At 35.1% G+C, this 20,732-nt stretch overlaps 1 protein-coding gene across 1 annotated transcript in view; it reads left to right on the top strand.

Annotated features, from left to right (window-relative positions):
* The window catches only part of LRRC9 (leucine rich repeat containing 9), a 133,303-nt gene that overhangs the window by 59,041 nt on the left and 53,530 nt on the right, over positions 1–20,732 (top strand). Inside the window, exons 17-22 of the mRNA XM_077122475.1 lie at positions 1,092–1,211; positions 12,004–12,195; positions 13,346–13,471; positions 16,189–16,323; positions 17,336–17,513; positions 20,024–20,244. Coding sequence (XP_076978590.1) covers positions 1,092–1,211; positions 12,004–12,195; positions 13,346–13,471; positions 16,189–16,323; positions 17,336–17,513; positions 20,024–20,244 — 972 coding nt within the window. The remainder of the gene's footprint in view (positions 1–1,091; positions 1,212–12,003; positions 12,196–13,345; positions 13,472–16,188; positions 16,324–17,335; positions 17,514–20,023; positions 20,245–20,732) is intronic.

Here is a 20,732-nt window from a genome sequence, read left to right as displayed (position 1 = left end):
ATGTTCGTGGAGCCAAAGGCATATGGAAATGAGGGTAAGAGAGTGATCAACAATATCTGTTAGACAGATAATGAAACTCTTCATCAGGATTGAAAAATGTGGGATGCCAAGCTGAATTCAGTTGTGGACAGGCATCTGTGGAATCTATCATGGATGGTATGTGAATAGAATTAAACTAGTCTGCATTAACTCTTTTAGATAATTTTTTTGGCCATTAGAAATTTAACTGTTTCTCACTGACAGGAATTTAGTTATGTCCACAGGGTAAGGTACATGATGATGGTGGTGAATGAAGAGGGTTGTGAGGTAGACATCTGATTTTACCGTGAGACTATCCATTTTTTGTGAAGTCTGTGGTCAATTGTATTCATAGATTTTTTGTGTGCCAGTGTTTATTTTGTAGGCTATACATAAATACATCTTCACTTGATACCATTCATGGAGGGGCAAAGACAAAATAATATGGAGATACCAAGGTCTCATCTAAATATAAAAATGAATAATACTTTTTATAGACTAACATGAAATTGACATGGAAAGCTTCTGCCAAGCTCGGATGTAGAAATTGCCTTAGGCAATCACCCACCTGTCCTCCTTTGAAACCACCCTGGTATCATAGCCATCCTCAAACTTCCTTCCTGGGTCCAATACCCTCACACAGTTTGCTGCAGTCAAGGTGGAGCTTTGCCGTCCTCTCTTCTGTAAGTGCCTAGCTTATACCTGAACACTTTAGGACCAAACTTGTTCATGACTATATTTATTATATATGCTCTAATAAATATTTTAACACATGCAGTTAACTATTTTCTGGAAAGAATTTCAGGACAATTTTATTGACACTTAAGTCAAATGGAAAATCTCATTAATCAAGAAAATGATCCACTGATGCTATTATAAACTATATCTTTTAGCATCATATGTTAGTTTTTTTCTTATTGGGTCTTTATTAAGGTCATTTAAAATAATTACTTTCTCATTTTTTATTATATTGGCTCAAGTAATTATTCCAGACATTTCAGATATTCACATGTCAGTATGATGTAGATTGTAATCTCTCATAATTTTTCATTTTTATTTTAATTGTGCTTCAGAGTTTGAACCTACATGGAAACAGTTTGAGTAAGCTGAAAGACCTCTCCAAATTAACTGGACTTCGAAAACTTAATATCAGCTTTAATGAATTTACATGTTTAGACGATGTGTACCACTTGGTAAGATCTGTCCTTTTGAAATTACTTAAGCAAAATAAAATCATTAATTTAATGGATAAATTATTTGTTTATTTATGACCATATATGTAGCATTTTCAAGATTCTATAGTCCAAATAAGGTACAATGTATTTGTACGCTGTATTATGTTACTTTCCTTACAATAGGCCTTTGGTTTAGATTTTCAGAACAAATATACACCTTTGATCATATCTGATTTCTAATGACTCTAAAATAAATATATTAAAATTATTCCACACTTGTTTTTTAAATGTCTTTTGGAAATTCTCATTTTCTTCTGCTGCTCTTGTTTTTCTGCTCTTCTTTTTCTCCATTTTATGAGTCCCTATTTCTTCTTCATTTCCTATTTTGCCGCTTCACAGCTAATGTCAGTTTTCCCATGTGTTCAACTGATTGTTATTTTTCTTTCTCTCTGAACTGAACTTTCTACTTGATTGTCACGTTTAGATCTTGTGTGACTTGTGTTTACCTTTTCATATATCACTGGATAAATATAGTAATGTAGGTGTACAAATAGGCATGGATCTTGTCTGACTTTTGCTGTCCTTGTTATAGATCATATAACAAAAATAATTTTATATGTGATTCCAGAACTCCAACCCAGCACTCCCCATTTCGTGGGTTCTAGGTCATTACCATAATCGCCCAGAATGTGTCCTCATTCCTGTCATTTTCTACTCTACCTCCTCACAATTCTATCAAAGCCTTTGCATTGATTCTGCCGTTGTAATAGGAGTTGTTAATTTGCGTTGTGACGTCAGATTTTAGTACTAAATCCCCTTTCTTATTTCTTTCAATAGGTCTATCCTCTATTTTTTTTAACATGGACAGGCACTGGGAATCGAACCCGGGTCTCCAGCATGGCAGGCAAGAGCTCTGCCACTGACCCACTGTGGCCCACCAGGTCTACCCCCTTTTAAGCTAGTAGAATCCCTGACAGTCTTGGATCCTTATTAAGCAGAGGAAGGAAGACAGTTTAATAGAGGTTCCAGGACCATATGCAGATTATTGGCTTTTTTTAACATATTGCTGTGAATTTTTAAAAGTACTTTCAAACTTACAGGACACTTGCAAAAACTAATACAAACTTCATACAGAGACTCCAACATTCCACTATCCCCAAATAGCCAGATCCACAGATTTTAACATTTTGCCACATTTGCTGTATCGCTATATCTATCTATCTATCTATCTATCTGTCTGTCTGTCTGTCTGTCTGTCTGTCTGTCTATCTATCTATCTATCTATCTATCTATCTATCTATCTATCTATCTATCTATCTGTCTATCTATCTATCTATCATCTATCATCTAATCTCAATCCATTTTTTGAACAATTGAGTGTAGGTTGTATACATCATGTTCCTTGAACATTTAATATTGCCATGTACATTTCCTAATAATAAAGATATATGCACTTATGTAGCACCTAAGTGCAGTTATCAAGTTCAAGAAATTTAACACCAACATAAAGCTTGAAGTCTATATTCCAGTTTTTCATGTGTTCCAATAATGTCTCTTTGAGCCTTTTCTCCTCTTTTGCTAGATCCCATCCAGGATCTTTATTACATTTGTCTTTGCCTCTTTAGCTTCTCTTTTTTTTATCTTTAATTGTGAGGAAATATATACAACCATAATTTCCTATCTCAGCCACTGGCAAGCATGCCATTCAAAGGAATTCATCACAGTGACAATATTGTGGTAGCCTCACTACCTTCCATTGCTGAAACTTTCCCATCTCTCCAAACAAACCCTCCCCCATCATGCATTAACTCCCCATCCCCCCGCCCTGCACCCCTGGCAACCTATACTCTTAATTTCTATCTCTATGAGCTTGCATATTCTTCAGTATTTTCTTTATCGTTACTATAAGGCTTACATTTACCATCGTAAATCTATAATGATCTTGTCTGCTTTCATACCAGCTTAACTTCAGTGATGTACACTAGCTATATTCCTATGCCCCACTGTTCCCTTCATTTCTTTAATTACCACAAATTACATATTTATACCTTATGGGTCCAAAACCACTGATTTCTCATTACATTTTATGCATTTGCCTTTTAGATGCTATAGGAAGTACAAAGTGGATACAATTCTACTGACATTTATATTTATTCATGTTGTTATCCTTCCCCAAAAACTTTTACTTCTTCATGCTGCTTCAGTGTATTGTCCAGTGTCCTTTCCTTTCAAACAGCAGAACTTCTTTTAGCATATCTTATAGGGCTAGTCTACTAATGACAGAGTCCCTCAGCTTTGTTTATCTGGGAATGTCTTGATTTTGCCCTCATTATTCTAATTAGAGGAGTTGTAGGTTTACAAAATAATCATGCATAAATTATGGGAACCTCAAACACCACCCTCCCACAAATCCCTTGCATTGGTGGGGAACATTTATTATAATCAGTGATTGCTAATTTTTATAATTGTACTATTTATTACAGTCCAAGGTTTAACCTAAGATTCACTGTGTAGTGTAATTCCATATATTTTTTAACTTTTATTCTGTTGCTATATATACAATCTAAGATTTTCCCCCTTTTAACTGTATTCATGTATGATTTAGATACATATATATAACAGATATGCTGTTAATTGCATTCACAATGTTGTACTGCCATCACCACCTCCATTACTAAAATATTTCCATCATTCCAAATAGGAAACCTGTACATATTAAGTCTTAACTTCCCATTCCCTAGTGACCTATTCATAAATTCTGTGAATTTGTTTATTCTAATTGTTTCAAAACAGTGAGATCATAGAATGTTTGTCCTTTTGTGTATGACTTATTTCACTCAGCATGTTGTCTTCAAATTCATCCATGCTGTCACATGTATCAGCACTTCATTCCTTTTTACAGATGAATAGTATTCCATTGTGTGTATATACCACATTTTATTTATCCATTCATCCATTGATGGACACTTGGGTTGCATCCATCTTTTGGTAATTGTGAATATGAACATCAGTGTACAAATATCTGTTTGACATCAGTGTACTAATATCTGTTTGAGTTCCTGCTTTCAATTCTTCTATGTTTATACCTAATAGTGGGATTTCTGGGACTTATGTAGTTCTATACTTAGCTTTCTGAGAAACCGCCAAACTGTCTTCCACAGCAGCTGTGCCATTTTAAATTGCTGCCGGCAATAAATGAATGTTCCTATTTCTCTACATCCTCTCCAACACGTGTTACTTTCTATTATTTTAATAGCAGCTCTTCTATGTAGGTGTGAAATGGTATCTCAGTATGGTTTTGATTTGCATTTTCCTGATGGCTAATGATGCTGAACATCTCATGCAGTTTCTGGCCATTTGTATATGTTCTTTGGAGAGATGTCTGTTCAATTGTTTTAATTGAGTTGTTTATCTTTTTGCTGTTAAGTTGAAGGGTTTCTTTATATATTCTGGATATTAATCCTTTATTGGATATGTGGTTTCCAAATATTTTCTCCCATTGTATATGTTGTTGTTTTACTTTCATAATAAATTCCTTTGAGGTATAAAAGTTTTTAACTTTGATGAGGTCCCATTTGTCTATTTCTTTTGCTTGTGCTTTGAATGTCATGTCTAAGAAACCATTGCCTAATACAAGCTCCTGAATGCTTCCTTACGTCTTCTTCAAGGAGTTTGATAGTTCTAGGTCTTATATTAAGGTCTTTGATCCCTTTTGAGTTGACTTTTGTATATGGTGTCAGGTAGAAGTCCTCCTTTTCTTTACAAATGGAGATACTATTTTCCTGGCATTCTTTGTTGAATAGACTATCCTTTCCCAGTTGAGTGGTCTTTGCCACCTTGTGAAAAATCAGTTGGCTATAAATGTGAAGATTGATATCTGAGCTCTCAGTTCTATTTCATTGTCTGTATGTCTATCCTTGTACCAGTACCATGCTGTTTTGATTACTGTGGCTTTGTAATAAGTTTCAATATTGGGAAGTGTGAGTCCTCCAACTTCACTATTTTTTCAACATGATTTTATCTATTCAGGCCCCTTACTCTTCCATATAAATGTGATGACTGGGTTTTCCATTTCTGCAAAAAAAGAAGTTTTTTGAAATTTTTATTGGGATGGCATTGAATCTATAAATTACTTTGGGTGGGATTGGCATTTTAACAATATTTAGTCTTCTAATCCATGAACATGGAATGTCCTCCATTTATTTAGGTCTTCTTGAAGTTCTTTTAGCAATGTTTTGTAGTTTTCTGTGTACAAGTCCTTTATATCCTTGGTTAGATTTGTTCCTAGATATTTGATTCTTTTAGTTGTTATTGTGAATGGAATTTTTTCTTGATTTCTTCTTCTGATTGTTAATTGCCTGTGTATAGAAACACTACTGATTTTTGGGTGTTAATCTTGTACCCCACCACTTTGCTGGATTCATTTTTTAGTCTAGGAGCTTTGTTGTTGTTTTTTTCAGGATTTTCTGTATATGGGTTTGTATTATCTGCAAATGGGGAGAGTTTTATTTCTTCTTTTCAATTTGGACACCTTTTATTTCTTTTTCTTGCATCATTGCTCTGGCAGGAACTTTCAGTACAATGTTGAATAACAGTGGTAACAGTGGGCATCTTTGTTTTGTTCCTGATCTCCGAGGGAAAGTTTTCAGTCTTTCACCATGAAGTAGAATGTTAGTTATTAATTTTTCATATATGCCCTTTATCATGTTGAGAAAATTTTCTTCTATTTTTAGTGTTCTAAGTGTTTTTTATCAAGAAAGGATTCTGTGTTTTTTCAGATGCCTTTTCTACATCAATTCAGATAACCATGCATTTTTATTCCCTTCATTCTGTTACTGTGTGGTGTATTCTATTAATTGATTTTCTTAGGTTGAATCAATTTTGCATCCCATGGATGAATCCCACTTGATTGTGTGTATAATCCTTTTACTGTTCTGTTGGATTGCTTTTTCTCTTGCAGTTTCAGAACTCTTTCCTTGTCCTTTGCATTTGATAGTAAAATTAATATATGGTGGAGTTTATTTTTCTTCATGTTTATCCTGTTTGGTGTTCTCTGGAATTCTTGGATGTGCATGTTCACATCTTTTGCTAAGTTTGGGAAATTCTCTGTAATTGTTTAGAGTATTCCTTCTATCCCTTTCTTTCTTCTGGAACTCCCATAATGCAAATAATTGGTGCACATGATGGTGTACCATAGCTATCTTATGCTATTTTCACTTTTTTCTTTCTGCTCCTCAGCCTGATTCATTGCAAGTGTTTTGTCTTCAAATCCACTTATTCTTTCTTATGCCAGCTCCAATTTATTTTTGAAACCTTCCTAGGAATTTCTCATTTCTCTTATCGTGGTCTTCTACTCCAGCAGTTCTGTTTTGTTCCTTTAGAAACTTGTGTCTCTTTATTTAGACTCTCATATTGTTCATTCATTGTTTTCCTGGTGTCCTTTAGTTTTTTCCTATCCTTTCCTTTCTCCGCTTGAGCATTTTTAAGATCACTTCTGAAGGCTTTGCTCAGCGCGTCTGCACTCTGGTCTTCTCTGTTGGTGTTTTCTGGGTTTGGATGGACCATCATTTCCTGTTTGTTTGGGCTTTTTGTCTTGTACTCTTGTATTGCACGTTGTACATTTTAATATTTTAAAATGGTAATCCATGGATTTACTCCCTGGATGGATGTTTCTTGGTTTTGTAACCAGCTGGTGATAAAACAGAGATTTTCTTTCTCTTCAGCCTCCTCTCAGGTAGGTCTGCCTTAGGTGAATGTACTGGGCAGGATTTTCCCTGTCTCTCTGCGTCTCTGTCATCTACTGGGCTGTTGCTTGTTAGTTGTTTTGGAGTTCCCTATATGCGGGAGTTGGTTGTCCCCTCTGTTTCCCAGAAAATAGAGCTCCCTCTCCCGGGTATTGAACAGCAGCAGGTCTTTGTCCCAGACTGTCCACTGCTGTATTTCCCTTGTTGTCTTATGCTGCTTTTACCTGGAGGGCAAAGCGTTTCACCCCAGAGAAGACGTTCCCGAGTCGGTCTTTCCCAACCAAAACCAGAGACCCACAAATGGTGCACAACAGCTCCAGAGTGCCCTGGGGAGGGGATCAGGAAGGGCTCCAAAAACTTCTCCAACTGCTTCACAAAAGCAGGCCTTCTTGGCCTGTCCAGCAAATGCAGCCCTTCAGCTAATTGTCCCTGCAGCTGTGAGGAAGTGCTGTGTCTTTAATTCTCCACTGCCCGGAACTACATTCAAGGAGTGTTGAGATAATGGCTGCTTCTCCTTTGTCAGGGCAGGGATGAAACAGTGGCTGTCTCTGACTTTGTCCAGGGCATGTTGAAACAATAGCTGCCCAAATACTAGTCTTCAGACACGTTGCCAAGTGTGGCACAAGCTTTCACCCATCTATGATGAAAACTGGGGAAAGAAGGGCTGTGTATTGTTGTTATAAATCTAAACTGATTCCATTTAAGACTGTTCTTTTTAAGATTTTGCTTTTCATACTTTTATACTGTCAAACATCCTTTCATTCTAAAAATTATAATATTGATAGCAAACCATAATTTTATTTTGTTTTTTACTATGCTTATTCATGAGCATAAAAGTCAGTAACAGTATGTAGATATCCAGAATTTTTTCTTTGTTTTAATGTTCTGTGCATCCAACTCTTGAAACCTGAGCCCCTATAAAGAGTGTACTATTCTAACAGCTTCACTATACATTATAAAGGAGTGACTACTTCTATGCTGAACTGAAAGAGTTGTTTGAAATATGCTATGGAAAAATTGAATACCTTTTTAATCCTTAGAAATAATATCATTAAAAAAAATATATTGCTAATGAGCATAGCCCAAATACCCCTAAAGAGTGGGAGAAATATCAGAGGTGATGGTGGAGTTATACAGAGAAGGTAGGGTTTACCAACAAGTATGATTGCCAAAGCATTATACTGATATATCTTTTAGTCTCCAGTATCCTAGAGCATCTAGGAGAAAAACCTAAAATTGTGGAATTGTAACCCATACCAAACTCTGAAATCTGTTCTACAACTAATTGTTGTGATGTGCTTTGATATTTATTGCTTTTTTGTATATACATTATTTTTCACAAAAAAGAATTGTGTAGGATGTTGGCTTGAATATTGATTTCAAGATCTTTTTTGGTAATTTAAATATGTAAAGTATGCAGGAAGTGCTTTTATTAAGGAAAAAGAGAGTACTTCTTCCCCTAAAGTAAAATAACTGTTTGTTGCAGAATAAGAAACAGGAATGTGAGGGACAAAATGGATGGATATAGAAAGTTGTAGAAGTCCTGTTGGAAGTGAGTGTTAGTAGTTGTGGTTAAGGTTGGCTAAGATTTTACAGTTTTATAAGATTTTCCATAGCTTCCTTATCAGATGTATCTTTTTTTTAACTTTTTTTATCATATAGTATAACATATATACAAAGCAAAGAAATAAAAAAGCAATAGTTTTCAAAGCAGTCTTCAACAAGTGATTGTGGGACAGATCCCAGAGTTTGTCATGGGGTACCATACAGTCCTCTCATATTTTTCCTTCTAGCTGCTCCAGAATATAGGAACCTAGAAGTCTTAAATATTTTTTTATCATCACAGTTGACTTTTTTCCTTCTTTTTTTTTCCTGTATATATGTGAAAAATAACATATATATGAAAAAAGCTATAAATTTCAAAGCACAGCCCCACAATTAGTTATAGAACACATTTCAGAGTTTGTCATGCATTACAATTTCACAATTTTATGTTTTTTTCTAAATTTACTTTGACATTTGTTCCCCCTATTATTTATTTATTTTTAATCCATATGTTTTACTCATCTGTCCATAAGGTAGATAAAAGAAACATCAGACACAAGGTTTTCACAATCACATAGTCACATTGTGAAAGCTATATCATTATACAATCTCTTCAAGAAACATGGCTACTGCAACACAGCTCTACATTTTCAGGCAGTTCCCTCCAGCCTCTCTGTTACACCTTAACTAAAAAAGGTGATATCTAACACATAAGAATAACCTCCAGGATAACCTCTGGACTCTATTTGGAATCTCCCAGCCATTGACACTTTATTTTGTCTCATTTCTCGTTTCCCCCTTTTGGTCGAGAAGGTTTTCTCAATCCCTTGGTGCTGGGTTCCAGCTCATTCTAGGGTTTCTGTCTCATGATGCCAGGAAGGTCCACACCCCTGGAAGTCATGTCCCACATAGAGAGGGGGAGGGCAGTGAGTCTGCTTGTCGTGTTGGCTGAGAGAGAGAGGCCACAGCTGAGCAACAAAAGCTAATTAATTTAAAACATTTTTAAATTAATACATTCAGTTACTAGCATTATGCACTCTAGGCATTCCTAGATTATACCACCTCAGTCTTTATCTTACACCTTTCCTTCTGATTTCATTTGTGCCTGCAGGCCTCCTCCCTCTATCATTCTCACATTCAGCTTCTCATTCTCGCATTTCAGCTTCTTCTGATCAGATGTATCTTCGTGCAAAACAAGAGTTTGGTTTTCACTCTTTAAAGTGAGAATGTTTTCTTGGATTATTTGTTTGCTCTTAGTGAGAAGCTATAAAAGGTTTTTAACCATCTGAGTAATCTGCCTAGATGGCAAAGATTCTATGTCTTATCAGACCAATATACTTGTTGATATGTATATTGAACATCTTTAGACAATGCCTCCTCGCTTTAAAAAAAAAGCCTTTTTAAAATCGTGTTAACTCCTCTATTTACTTTCAAGTTCTTATATCATCTTGATTAAATAAAGAACCAACAACAACAAAAAAAAATGCAAAAAAGATATTAAAATATTTTTAAAAATTGTTTTATAGACCCTGGGAGAAAGAATTTTCAGCAAAGTACAAAAATTTAAAGCATTCCTTTGATTATTTTGTAATTCTTTATGGTGGAATAGCTCAGAATGTCACTTCTGTTTTAGATTACAGAATTGATAACTGAGCAAGGAAATGTCATTTGGATTATGCACTTCTTGCTTTAATAAAAATTCCTTAGACAGTGGGAAAAAAATAAGGATGATAAGTAAATTAATGATAGTGGGATAAGCTTTAAAAATTGAGTAGATTACAATACTAGTGGTCAATGAAAGGGAGGGATATGGAGTATGGGATGTATGATTTTTTTTATTTTTTATTTTTATTTCTTTTTCTGGAGTGATGCAAATGTTCTAAAAATTATCATAGTGATGAATACACAACCATGTGATGATATTGTGAGTCATTGATTGTAAACTTTGGATGGACTGAATGGCATGTGAAGATATCTAAAAAATGTTTTTAAAAATATGTTGAAGAATTTTTTTTTAAGTTCTCTAGTTCTTGGTCTGAGTTTTATATACCTTAAAAGCAAATTTTATTTGTAACAAATTAAAGTTTTAAAGACATCTTGCAAACAAGTAAGACTAAGATTTCAATAGATAAATAGGCAAAGGCAAAGGCATTAAACAAAATAAAGTTTAAAAAGGCTTATATAGACACATGGAAAAATGTTCAACTTAACTGGTAATAAACAATATAAATTAAAAGAAGGCACTCTTTACCTTTGAAATTGGAAATGATGGATGGTGGGTTGAAGAAATGAGCATTCTCATATTCAACTTTTAGGATAATAAATTGGTACAGTTTTCCTTGAACGCTGTTTGGCTGTACTTATCAAGTCTTAACAAAACAAAAATCCTTAGCACCAGTAATCACATTTCTGTTCAGAAAAAATAATCAGAATTGCAGTTAAGGTATTATGTTTGCAGTGTTGCAACAATTAGAGACAGCATAAAGGTTCATACGAAAATGTTTTTAAAAAACTTATAATTTATTAGAATATTATACAATTATGAAAAATCATTTTGAAGAATGTTTAGTGATGTTGAAAAATATTAAAAGGATTAAAATTCTGTATAATATGCTTTATATAAGAAAACATAGTTATGTGTCTAATAAAAATAATGTTTTTAGTGGTTCTTTCTGAGCAATAGGATTATATATGTTTTCTATTTTCTTTCATTTATTTACTGTATTTTCCAGATTTCCAACAAAGAACTTATATTAATTTAATGATTTTTTAAAAATTATTATTAAAAATCTCGCACTTTTTAAGAAGAGTATTAATAGCATAGAATTAACAAGGTTGGTTTCTACCTTTGAAAATACACCTTTTTAAACCAGGCTGTGGGCTCAATGGTATAAACCAGAAACTAGATATTAGGAAGTGAAATTCCTTGTTAGGGACTCGTTACCTTGCCAATTTCTCTATGCAACATATTTCTCAGTATTCTCTTCTAGGAAAACAAATACTGCTACTTTGTGTTCCAAAGGTAAGGTGTGAAATTTAGAGAAATCAGTGGCTCTTGGTATAATCGGAGTTGTGCATTCATCACCACAATCAATTTGAGATGTTCTCAATGCTTCCAGAGAGAAAAATCCCACCTCCCTTATACTCCCCTGTTATTGACCCTTAGCACTGGGATAGCACCTTTGTCACAACTGATGAAAGAATGTTACAATGTTACTGTTAACCGTAGCCCACAATTTGCATTAGTTGTGTTTTTCCCATGTATGACCTTATTATTAATACCCTGTAATAGTAACACATTTGATCTAGTTCATGTAGAACATGTTTATATTGTACAGTTAATCAAATTCATCATTCACGGCAGGGCTCATTATGTTATACCGTGCCATGTTTTATCCACTAGCTTTCCTTCTGGTGACACACACAACCCTAAACTTCCCCTTTCGACCATAATCTCTCCCTATAATTCAGAATTCAAACCGTGGTTCTTTTAACATCACTTCTATTTGTGTGTGTTGTAGTATAACCTTGAATATCTGGATGCAAGCCATAACCATGTTATAACCCTTGAGGGGTTCAGAGGTCTGACGAAACTGAAGCACTTAGACCTGAGCTGGAATCAACTGAAAAAATCTGGCGATGAAATAAATATATTATGCAAACACACCACAAACCTCCTCACTCTTGATATACAGCACAATCCATGGCAAAAGGTATGCAACAGACATGTTTCTAAAAAAGCAAACATTTTTATTTTGAAACAATTTTCTCATTGTATTTTACTGTTCAGTAATAACCAAAAATAGGCAAATTATCTTCATTTTCCTGGAATTTCTTTAAGTTTTTCATAAATTGAAATCAGTAAAGTAATTAAGTGAATCAAATATCAGTACAAAAAAAGATTATAATTTCATGTCAGATTTTTTTGACCTCTCTTTCATAGTTTGAGAATTTAATGACTTTAAGAGTTGTTGCTGTTACTTCATTTACAAACCTCCAAAAAGTTTTTATAGCACAGTATGCTAAACCATATTGTAATGAGGCATAGGAAACAAGAATACTATAGTAAAGTGAGAAGCATGCTATTAAGAGAGAAATATGATTTAATTTATAATATATCCTAATCTATGATTGGGAAACATGTTTTGAAATTGTATTTTATGTTATTTCGTTACTTGTATTACTTGTTCTCTTTTTTAACCTGCCCTCGAAATTTGAATTGTAAAATCTCATAGTTGTTATGAAATGAAATTTGGTTGAACATTTCTTTTTCTCATCACAAAAAAAAATATGTAGATTACTGTTAAGTAAATTTCGAGGGTTTTCCTTTCCATCTGTATGTTAGGGTGTGTTCAGCATTTTTGAAGGGGGCTAAAGCATGACTACCTCTCTGAGAGTAACTTCATAACTGTTTATGTTGTGTGGCTTCGTTTTTGCTCAGTAAAATTGAGGAATATTTTATTTGGCAAAGCAGACTCCCTGTGCCAAATTGGATATCAAGGGCTAAAAATCCATATTGAATCATGCATAGAGCTTATTAGCTTATGCTGATTTAGATCACAATAATAGACACTGCAGTTATTCTTTTAACACTTTTAACCATAGGCATTTTTCAACAATGTATGGGAGTCTCTCCTTCATAACCGTAGAATTATCCCCCTTTAAACGTAACAGGTTAATTCTTAAATAGAATTTAATTTCAACTATTATTTAAAGTACTAAGCCTTTAGTTTTAGAGATGTTTCATAAATAAGGAGATACACAATATTGAATACTATGGAAAGGAATGAAGAAGCACTCTTTCTCCATGCCATAACATATGTAATATTTTGTAAAAATTAACTTTCCCCTATTTTTCCCAAGCCAGCCACATTGAGGCTCAGTGTTATTGGCAGATTAAAGACGCTTACTCATTTAGATGGGCTCCTCATCTCTGAAGAAGAGGCCATTGCAGCTATGAAATTTATTGCTGGAACAAAGATTACTCAGGTTGGATTTTACTGTTTAATATTTCTCGTGTTGTTTATAACATCCAAGTTAAATTTCCCGTTCTGTTTTTAATGTTTTGGATTCTCTCTTAGTATGTTAATAAAAAGTATCAATTGATATATAACAGTCATACCACTTGAATTTTTTCCTCTGTTTAAATGTACCCCACTTCAATAGCATCTGGCCATAGGAATTCCCTTGATACCTGAACTCACCAGAGTCCTTTCTAGAGCCTACAAGAAATTAAGCAACACTCTGTGGATAAGATAAGCCTAAGGGCCTTGAGAAAGCATTTGTTGAATTATCATCCTAGTATTCCTATTATATGTGTCTGGCTTGAAACAACAATTCTTAGTAATGTGGCAGGAGGGAACCACACCTGTATTATCTAGATTAAGAATGACATACTGTCACCAAAGTAGCTTTAACATCCCACATAGCTCCACTTTAGTTATCTAGCTATTTACTGATCATGGGGTATTTGAGTATTACTTCCTTAAGCAATGTAATGTTTAATTTTGAATCTATTCAAAATGAAGTGAAGAGGTCTTCACGTTCCCAGCATCCAGGCCCGCTGACCGTGCTGTCCCGCCTGCTGCAGGAGCACAGACCAAGCAGAATGAATGCAAGCAGCTGCAGAAAAGGAGGCAGGAGGCTCTCACTACAGCAGCCTGCCTGGCAGAAGCTTTGGTGGATCCCTCAGTGCTGGTGTGGCCCAGGCCTGCATACACCAGAGCAAGCTGGACCACGCGATGAAGATTCTCTAAGTCCAAGCTGCCCATTTCGCCAAGCAGACAGGCCAGTGGATGGGCGGTGGAGAACTTCAGCCAGGCACTCAAGGAAGTCAGGGATGTGGAGAACTGGGCTCGAAGCATTGAGCTAGCCATGCTCACAATTGCCACCACACTGGAATATGTCTACAAAGGGCAGCTGCACTCTGCCTCCTTCTAGCCTCACTCCCGTTCACTGCTACCCCACCTCTCCTACCTCGTCCATGAAGTCAGGGGAGGCTACAGGACCATGAATAAAATGCAAGCCTCAAAAAAAAAGTGAAGAACCTTTTTTTTGTTGGTAAAAATAAAATTAACACTCCTGAAGAAGCACTGGGGATTTTACCTTCTTCTATTAACATGCTTTAAGACAATGTTGTTATGGGCAGAGAGTTAGACAAGTAGACCAATGGAACTTTATAGACAAACTAAAATAGACACACACATGCGTGGAAACTTGATAAATGGCAAGCTGCCTTTGCAGATTATGGGTGCTATTCAATAAAAAGCTCTGGGACAGGGCAGGCCAAGATGGCTCAGCAGGCAGAGCGCTCACCTGCCATGGCAGAGGTCTGGGTTCGATTCCCAGTGCCTGCCAATATGAAAAAAAAAAAAGCTCTGGGACAGGTACATTAAGGACATCATGTAAAGAAAAACCAAAGTGTTTTAGAAGAAAATATCAGAGATCGTCATTATGGCATAAAGTTAAAAAAGAATTTATTAGGCAAGAAACAAAGAGCATAAACCATAAAACATTGTATTTATCTACATTAAAATTAATATATCTCTTCCTCCAAAGACACCATAAAGGAAGTGAAAGGACGAACTATATACTGGGAAAAAGAAATTTTCAACACATTTACCTGACAAAAGATTTTTTTTATATATCCAGAATATATAAAGAAAAAGATAACCAATTGAATCGAAAAATGGGCAAAAGATTTAAAAAGACACTTCACAGAAGAGGAAATAAGACAACCAGTTAACTTAGGTAAAGGTACTCAACAACATAAGTAATGAAGGAAATGAAGGTAAAAACCACCATCCACCATGACCTACCAATTTACTTCCACCAAATTGGCAAAAATTTTAATGCCTAACAATGTCAAGTTTTAGCAAAAATGTGAAGTAAATGTTACAATTGGTGCAATCATTTTGGAAAACAATTTGGCATTATCTAGTAAAGCTGAAGATATACATATCCTGTAACTCAGAGAACTTACTTATAGGTATATAGTTTAAATTGCATGCATGCACCACGAGAAATGCACAAGAATAGTCATGGTGGCAGTGTTTATAATAGCCAGCAGCTGAAGTCAACTCCAGTGTCTATTGACAGAAGAATCAATACAAGAATACTAAACGGAAGTGAAATATGAAGGAACTACAGCTACATTCAGCAGCTTAGATGAAACTCATGGATATGATGTTGAACAAAAATAGCAAATGGAAGAATGCATACAATATTGCTCAGTTTACATAAAGTTCAAACATATGCAAGACTAAATGCTGCATTGTTTGTGGACACAAAGATCGGTATTAAAATTGTAAAGAAAAGCCAGTAAATGGTAGGCACAAAATTTGAGGTAGTGATCCGTGTCAGAGAACACTGGGAGGAAGGGTTAAGAGGGGACCCCCGGCGAGCTTCTAGGGGATCAGGAATGTTCTAGTTCTTAAACTGGCTATGTGGGTGGTTGTATTACAATAGTCCTTTAATAGTTTTGTGATTATTCTCTATTGTTCCTGTATTTGCTAAAACAACAAAAAGTGTGAAGTATTAAATTGTGTCTAGACATTATAAACAACATTTTAAGAACAAAGACAGTTTCATATCTTAAAATTATTCATTGGACCACTAATCTGCTCAGAGACAGTACTTTCAACTGTATATAAATGAACTTCTCTATATTATTTCCTTTATTCATCATACTTTTTTTATGTTATTAGCTATCTCTCTTACGGCATTCTAGTACTAAAGAAGAGAGACCACGGATACTTAGTATATGGCCTTCTGCCAAAATTCTAACACACATTTCAAAGTCAGGACCACACTCACATCTGGGTGGAAACTGGTGCTTGAAGGTAAAAGTTATTTTTATTAAACTGAATTAAAAAGCTTAAGTTCAGTTGGTTTTTAGTCATCTCTGATCTGTGTGTCATAAAAAGGACCCAGATAGGCAATGGACAGAAAATTGGAAGAGCCAAATTTAGAAAGGAGGTTAAATACTGAATAGTATGTCAACGAGGCCTGGCCTCAATGGGAGTCACCATATATTTGGAGATTTTGTACAGAGTTACATTATGAACCTTTATACAAAAGGTACATTATGAAACCAAAGGGCAGAGTCTAATAATAGGTCAGAATAGACAAGCAAACATTAAAGGCTCAAAGCCAGAGAGCCAGTCTGGGTGGCAAAGCAAAAGGGATCAGGAATCCAGGCATGCAAATTGGGAAACTGGTCAGAATTCAGCTAAGGTTAGAGAAAAATGGAATACCAACAGCTTCTTGCTGCAAAAGGTGCCCTTATACATCTTGCCAAAGATGGAAACTGGGCTAAGAGAAAGTGATCCTCAAAATGGAAGATATTAGTGGCCTTATTTTTATTATGGATATATGCAGAAATTGAGCTGCCAGTGACAGCCTTGGCTGGCTACATGGGGTGCTCTGGAATTAAAATAACCCTTTAATTGGGCTGATATGGCCAGGCTTTATGTTCCTTCATCAATGGATGTGGGTCACCCTGGGAAAGAGCAAGACCTTGGGCAAGGCAGCTCTCTGCAGCTGAAGGAATCCCTGAAGAGGCTGACAGCTGGAGACAGCACTCCCAGCTGCTAGGACATGCCCTTCACTGCAGGGGGATCTTACTGGCACCACACGACACAATACCAGATCAGCAACTCTTTGGAGTTACAGTCTTGTAAACTTTTACTATTTTGCAAACTAAGAGCTTTACAATATACTTAGTTCCTGAAGGAATTTTCTTTAATATTTATTTGACACATTTGAATTGTTTCATTCATCTTTTATCTTATAACATTGATTGAATTTATTGGTGAGATTCGGAAGTAACATATAATATCAATTATTCTACAGATAACTGCCTTAAATTTAGATGGGCAACATCTCTTTGAAATCACAAATTTAGAAAAATTGGAAAATTTGAAATGGGCATCATTCAGCAACAATAATCTCACTAAAATGGAAGGTTTGGAATCCTGTATTAAATTAGAAGAACTCACATTAGATGGAAACTGCATCTCAAAGATAGAAGGTAAGATATTTGGGAATTTTGGAGTCTTAAAATAGAAATTTCTAAATAACGACACCAAAAAAGAAATAACACTGAGGCCAGAATTTCTGAAGAAGGTCCTTAAGTAAATACCAAGAAGGTTTGCAGCAGAATATTCTAAACATCTATTTTTGGAGTCATTGATAAATTGCTATATATATAATGAGCCCAGCTCCCTGACTTTCACCTTCTCCTCTTTCCCTCTCCTCTCCTCCATGATAGCATTTACTATCATCTATTGCCAAATTAATATATGCAAACTAGGTAGTCATTAATGTCTGTAGAGTTGAATAAGTGAAAGAATGAGGTTTGCTTTTAAAAAAGATCAGTTCATTTTTCAAAATATAGAATTAAGGTTACATTTGGAAGTTGAAGAGTTGTCTTGACTTTTTTAAAACTCAATATTAACATAGTTTTGAGCCAGAAAACACGGAAAGAGGTTTTCTCTGTCTACTTCCTTCAAGCTTCCTGGATTCTTCACTGCATTTGGGTTTATGCTCATCTGCATCTACAAAGTGAGTTTAAAGGGCATGTTCAGGAATACCACTCCTTCCCAGCTGTATTTTACCCATACCCCCATTTAAATCTTTGAATCTGTAAAGAAATTGAAAGCAACCTTCTATGGCTCGCTAACAACTTCCTCTTATTCTTCCTCTCCAGTCTACTCAGAGAGGTGCTAACTCATCTGTGCACTTTCTGACTGGAAAAGGAAATGCATATATACACATTTGAATATACAAATGTGTGTGTTTACCTGGGATTAGGCTATTTCTGGATTTTGGTAACATGATCATAGGGGAGGGAAGGTAAGAATTGGAGAGCATGACTGGGAAAGAGACTTAATTTACACTTCATTTGCTTTTGCATTGTTGGATTAATTTTAACATATGAGAGTACTACCTTTTTCATAAAATAGAAAAATCTCAAAATTTTGAAAAATTACATGCACAAAAGCGAGTTTTAAACATCTTAAACAAACACCATGTATTACATCACACTTTATTTTAATGACTGTTAAAATGTGTTTCTAAAGCTTGCTTGATTGTAAGAATCCTTTGAGGTACTTATTGAATATACAGATTCACAGGCTTCTCCTATTTCAACTGAGTAAGCCTCAGGATAGCTCAACTTCTGTGCATAAAAACCTTCTCTAATCTTCTGTAGAAATATAGTATTTCTGTTATATATCATAGGGTGTTAGTTTTGCTTGGTAAGTACAATTGAGAACCCTATTTCATTGTCATTCTCTCCATATGTCTGTTAAGGGTAAGAATCTTCCATTGGGTTTTTCCTACACCCATTTTTCAGAGAGAATAGAAGTTATCCCACTGAACTTGAACAGAGCTCTTGTTTTTTCCCCACATGGATAGATTTAATATCCTTTTAGGGATTTTTGCTTTGATGATTTTGTACTAGCTTTCAGCATGGCATGGCCCCATGGGTGGCAGCTTTTGAGAAAGGGGAACAAGGGTAAAATTTATTGAGGTCCAATTATTTACCAAAAGCTATAAATGATGCTTTTCAAACTTCATTCCATTTAATTGCTTAACTCATTAGCAGCAGTTTTTAGTACGTATTTTATTGAGAAGAAACAGGCTCAGAGGCTATATAAATTATCTGTTGTCCCAAATCTAGCAACAATGTATTGAAAACCAACTCCAACTCCAAAGTTTTTGGATCTATCAACGCACTCTCCTTCCTACAGTTATAAGGTTGCCATGAATGTTCACAGCGGTTAGGTGTGGTGAGAGGTGCCATTTTCTAAACTTCTTCCTTAGAATCCTTTGAGGCATAGGAAGGTAGAATCAGGCTAAATCGTTCCTTTTAATGCAACAGATGCTATAATGAGGAATGCTTTCCAGAGTTTTGTACTCTAACTCCTTAATGTCTCAAAAGGAGGGCTGGTGATTATTTGGAGCTGTGTTTAGGGCTTTGAGTAATTGTGATGGTAAACATTTTTTTTTTTAAGAGAGAGGGAGGAAAGAAAGGAAAGACAGAGAAGGAAGGAAGGATGGAAGGAAGGAAAGGAGGAAGAAAGGGAAACATTTTTTTAAACATTTTCTTGTTTTATTATATTTTGTTTGTTTGTTTGTTTTTTACATGGGCTGGGGCCGGGAATCGAACCGGGGTCCTCCGGCACGGCAGGCAAGCACTCTTGCCCGCTGAGCCACCGCGGCCCGCCGATGGTAAACATTTTAACTTATCATATAATTTGGAAGTGAATTGAAAGCCAAGTTCTGTATCTCCTGCATGATGTCTTTCATTATCACCTAGGGAAGAATGACTGCTTAGAGATCTAAAAATGAAATTTAGGATTTAGATTTGACTCTATACACAAATATATATTCTTCTGAAACAGAAGGAAAAACATGATTTACAGATTCCTTAAAGCTACTAGGACTTAGAGTAACAATAAAATTACCAGCAGGTTATTTTTTATATTAACTTTTCAGTCTCTCTGAATGTTTTCTTGAATTTGCTTGTTTTTCTAGGTATTTCAAAGATGACTAAATTAACCCGCCTCAGCCTGAACAATAATCTTCTCACCGGTTTGGAAAAGCACACTTTTGACAACATGCTTCATCTTCACTCCCTTTCTCTTGAGAACAACAGAATCACTTCATTGAGTGGTTTACAAAAAGTTTTTACTCTAATTGAATTGTACATAAGCAATAACTATATTGCTCTCAATCAGGAGATCTACAATTTAAAGGTGACCATCAGGGGTCGTAATATTTTTGTTATTTAAAAAAATACTTATTGTTTCTCTTTCTTATAAAGTAATGTATGTTCACTGTGCAGAATTAGGAAAATATAGAAAAATTAAAAGAACCTAAAAATAAAAAATAGCCAGGCTTATTAAAATGTATTTGCATTCAATTTATCTATATATACAAATATATGTATGTGTAATCATAATGTCCTCAAGTTGGTAACCTTCTAGAGTAACTTTTTAATACACGAATTAAATAACCCAATCCCCACCCCTCCTACCCAGTGCCTTTCTCAAAATTTCTGACTATTCATCAGCCTGGTTGGGGTTTAGGATTCTTGAAAATTCTCCTGTTTTTAGTGCAATTCTTGATTATATTTCCCTATTCTTACTGGTGCCCTGACCTAATCAAATTTGCATTGCAATTTTAATGCCCTAAAGTATCTCTAATTCAAGGCTAACGTGTTACAGGATTTATGAAAGTTTTG

Source organism: Tamandua tetradactyla, chromosome 12 (assembly GCF_023851605.1).
Source record: "Tamandua tetradactyla isolate mTamTet1 chromosome 12, mTamTet1.pri, whole genome shotgun sequence".
NCBI classification, from domain to species: domain Eukaryota; kingdom Metazoa; phylum Chordata; class Mammalia; order Pilosa; family Myrmecophagidae; genus Tamandua; species Tamandua tetradactyla.
This window is presented reverse-complemented; position numbering and strand designations above follow the sequence as displayed.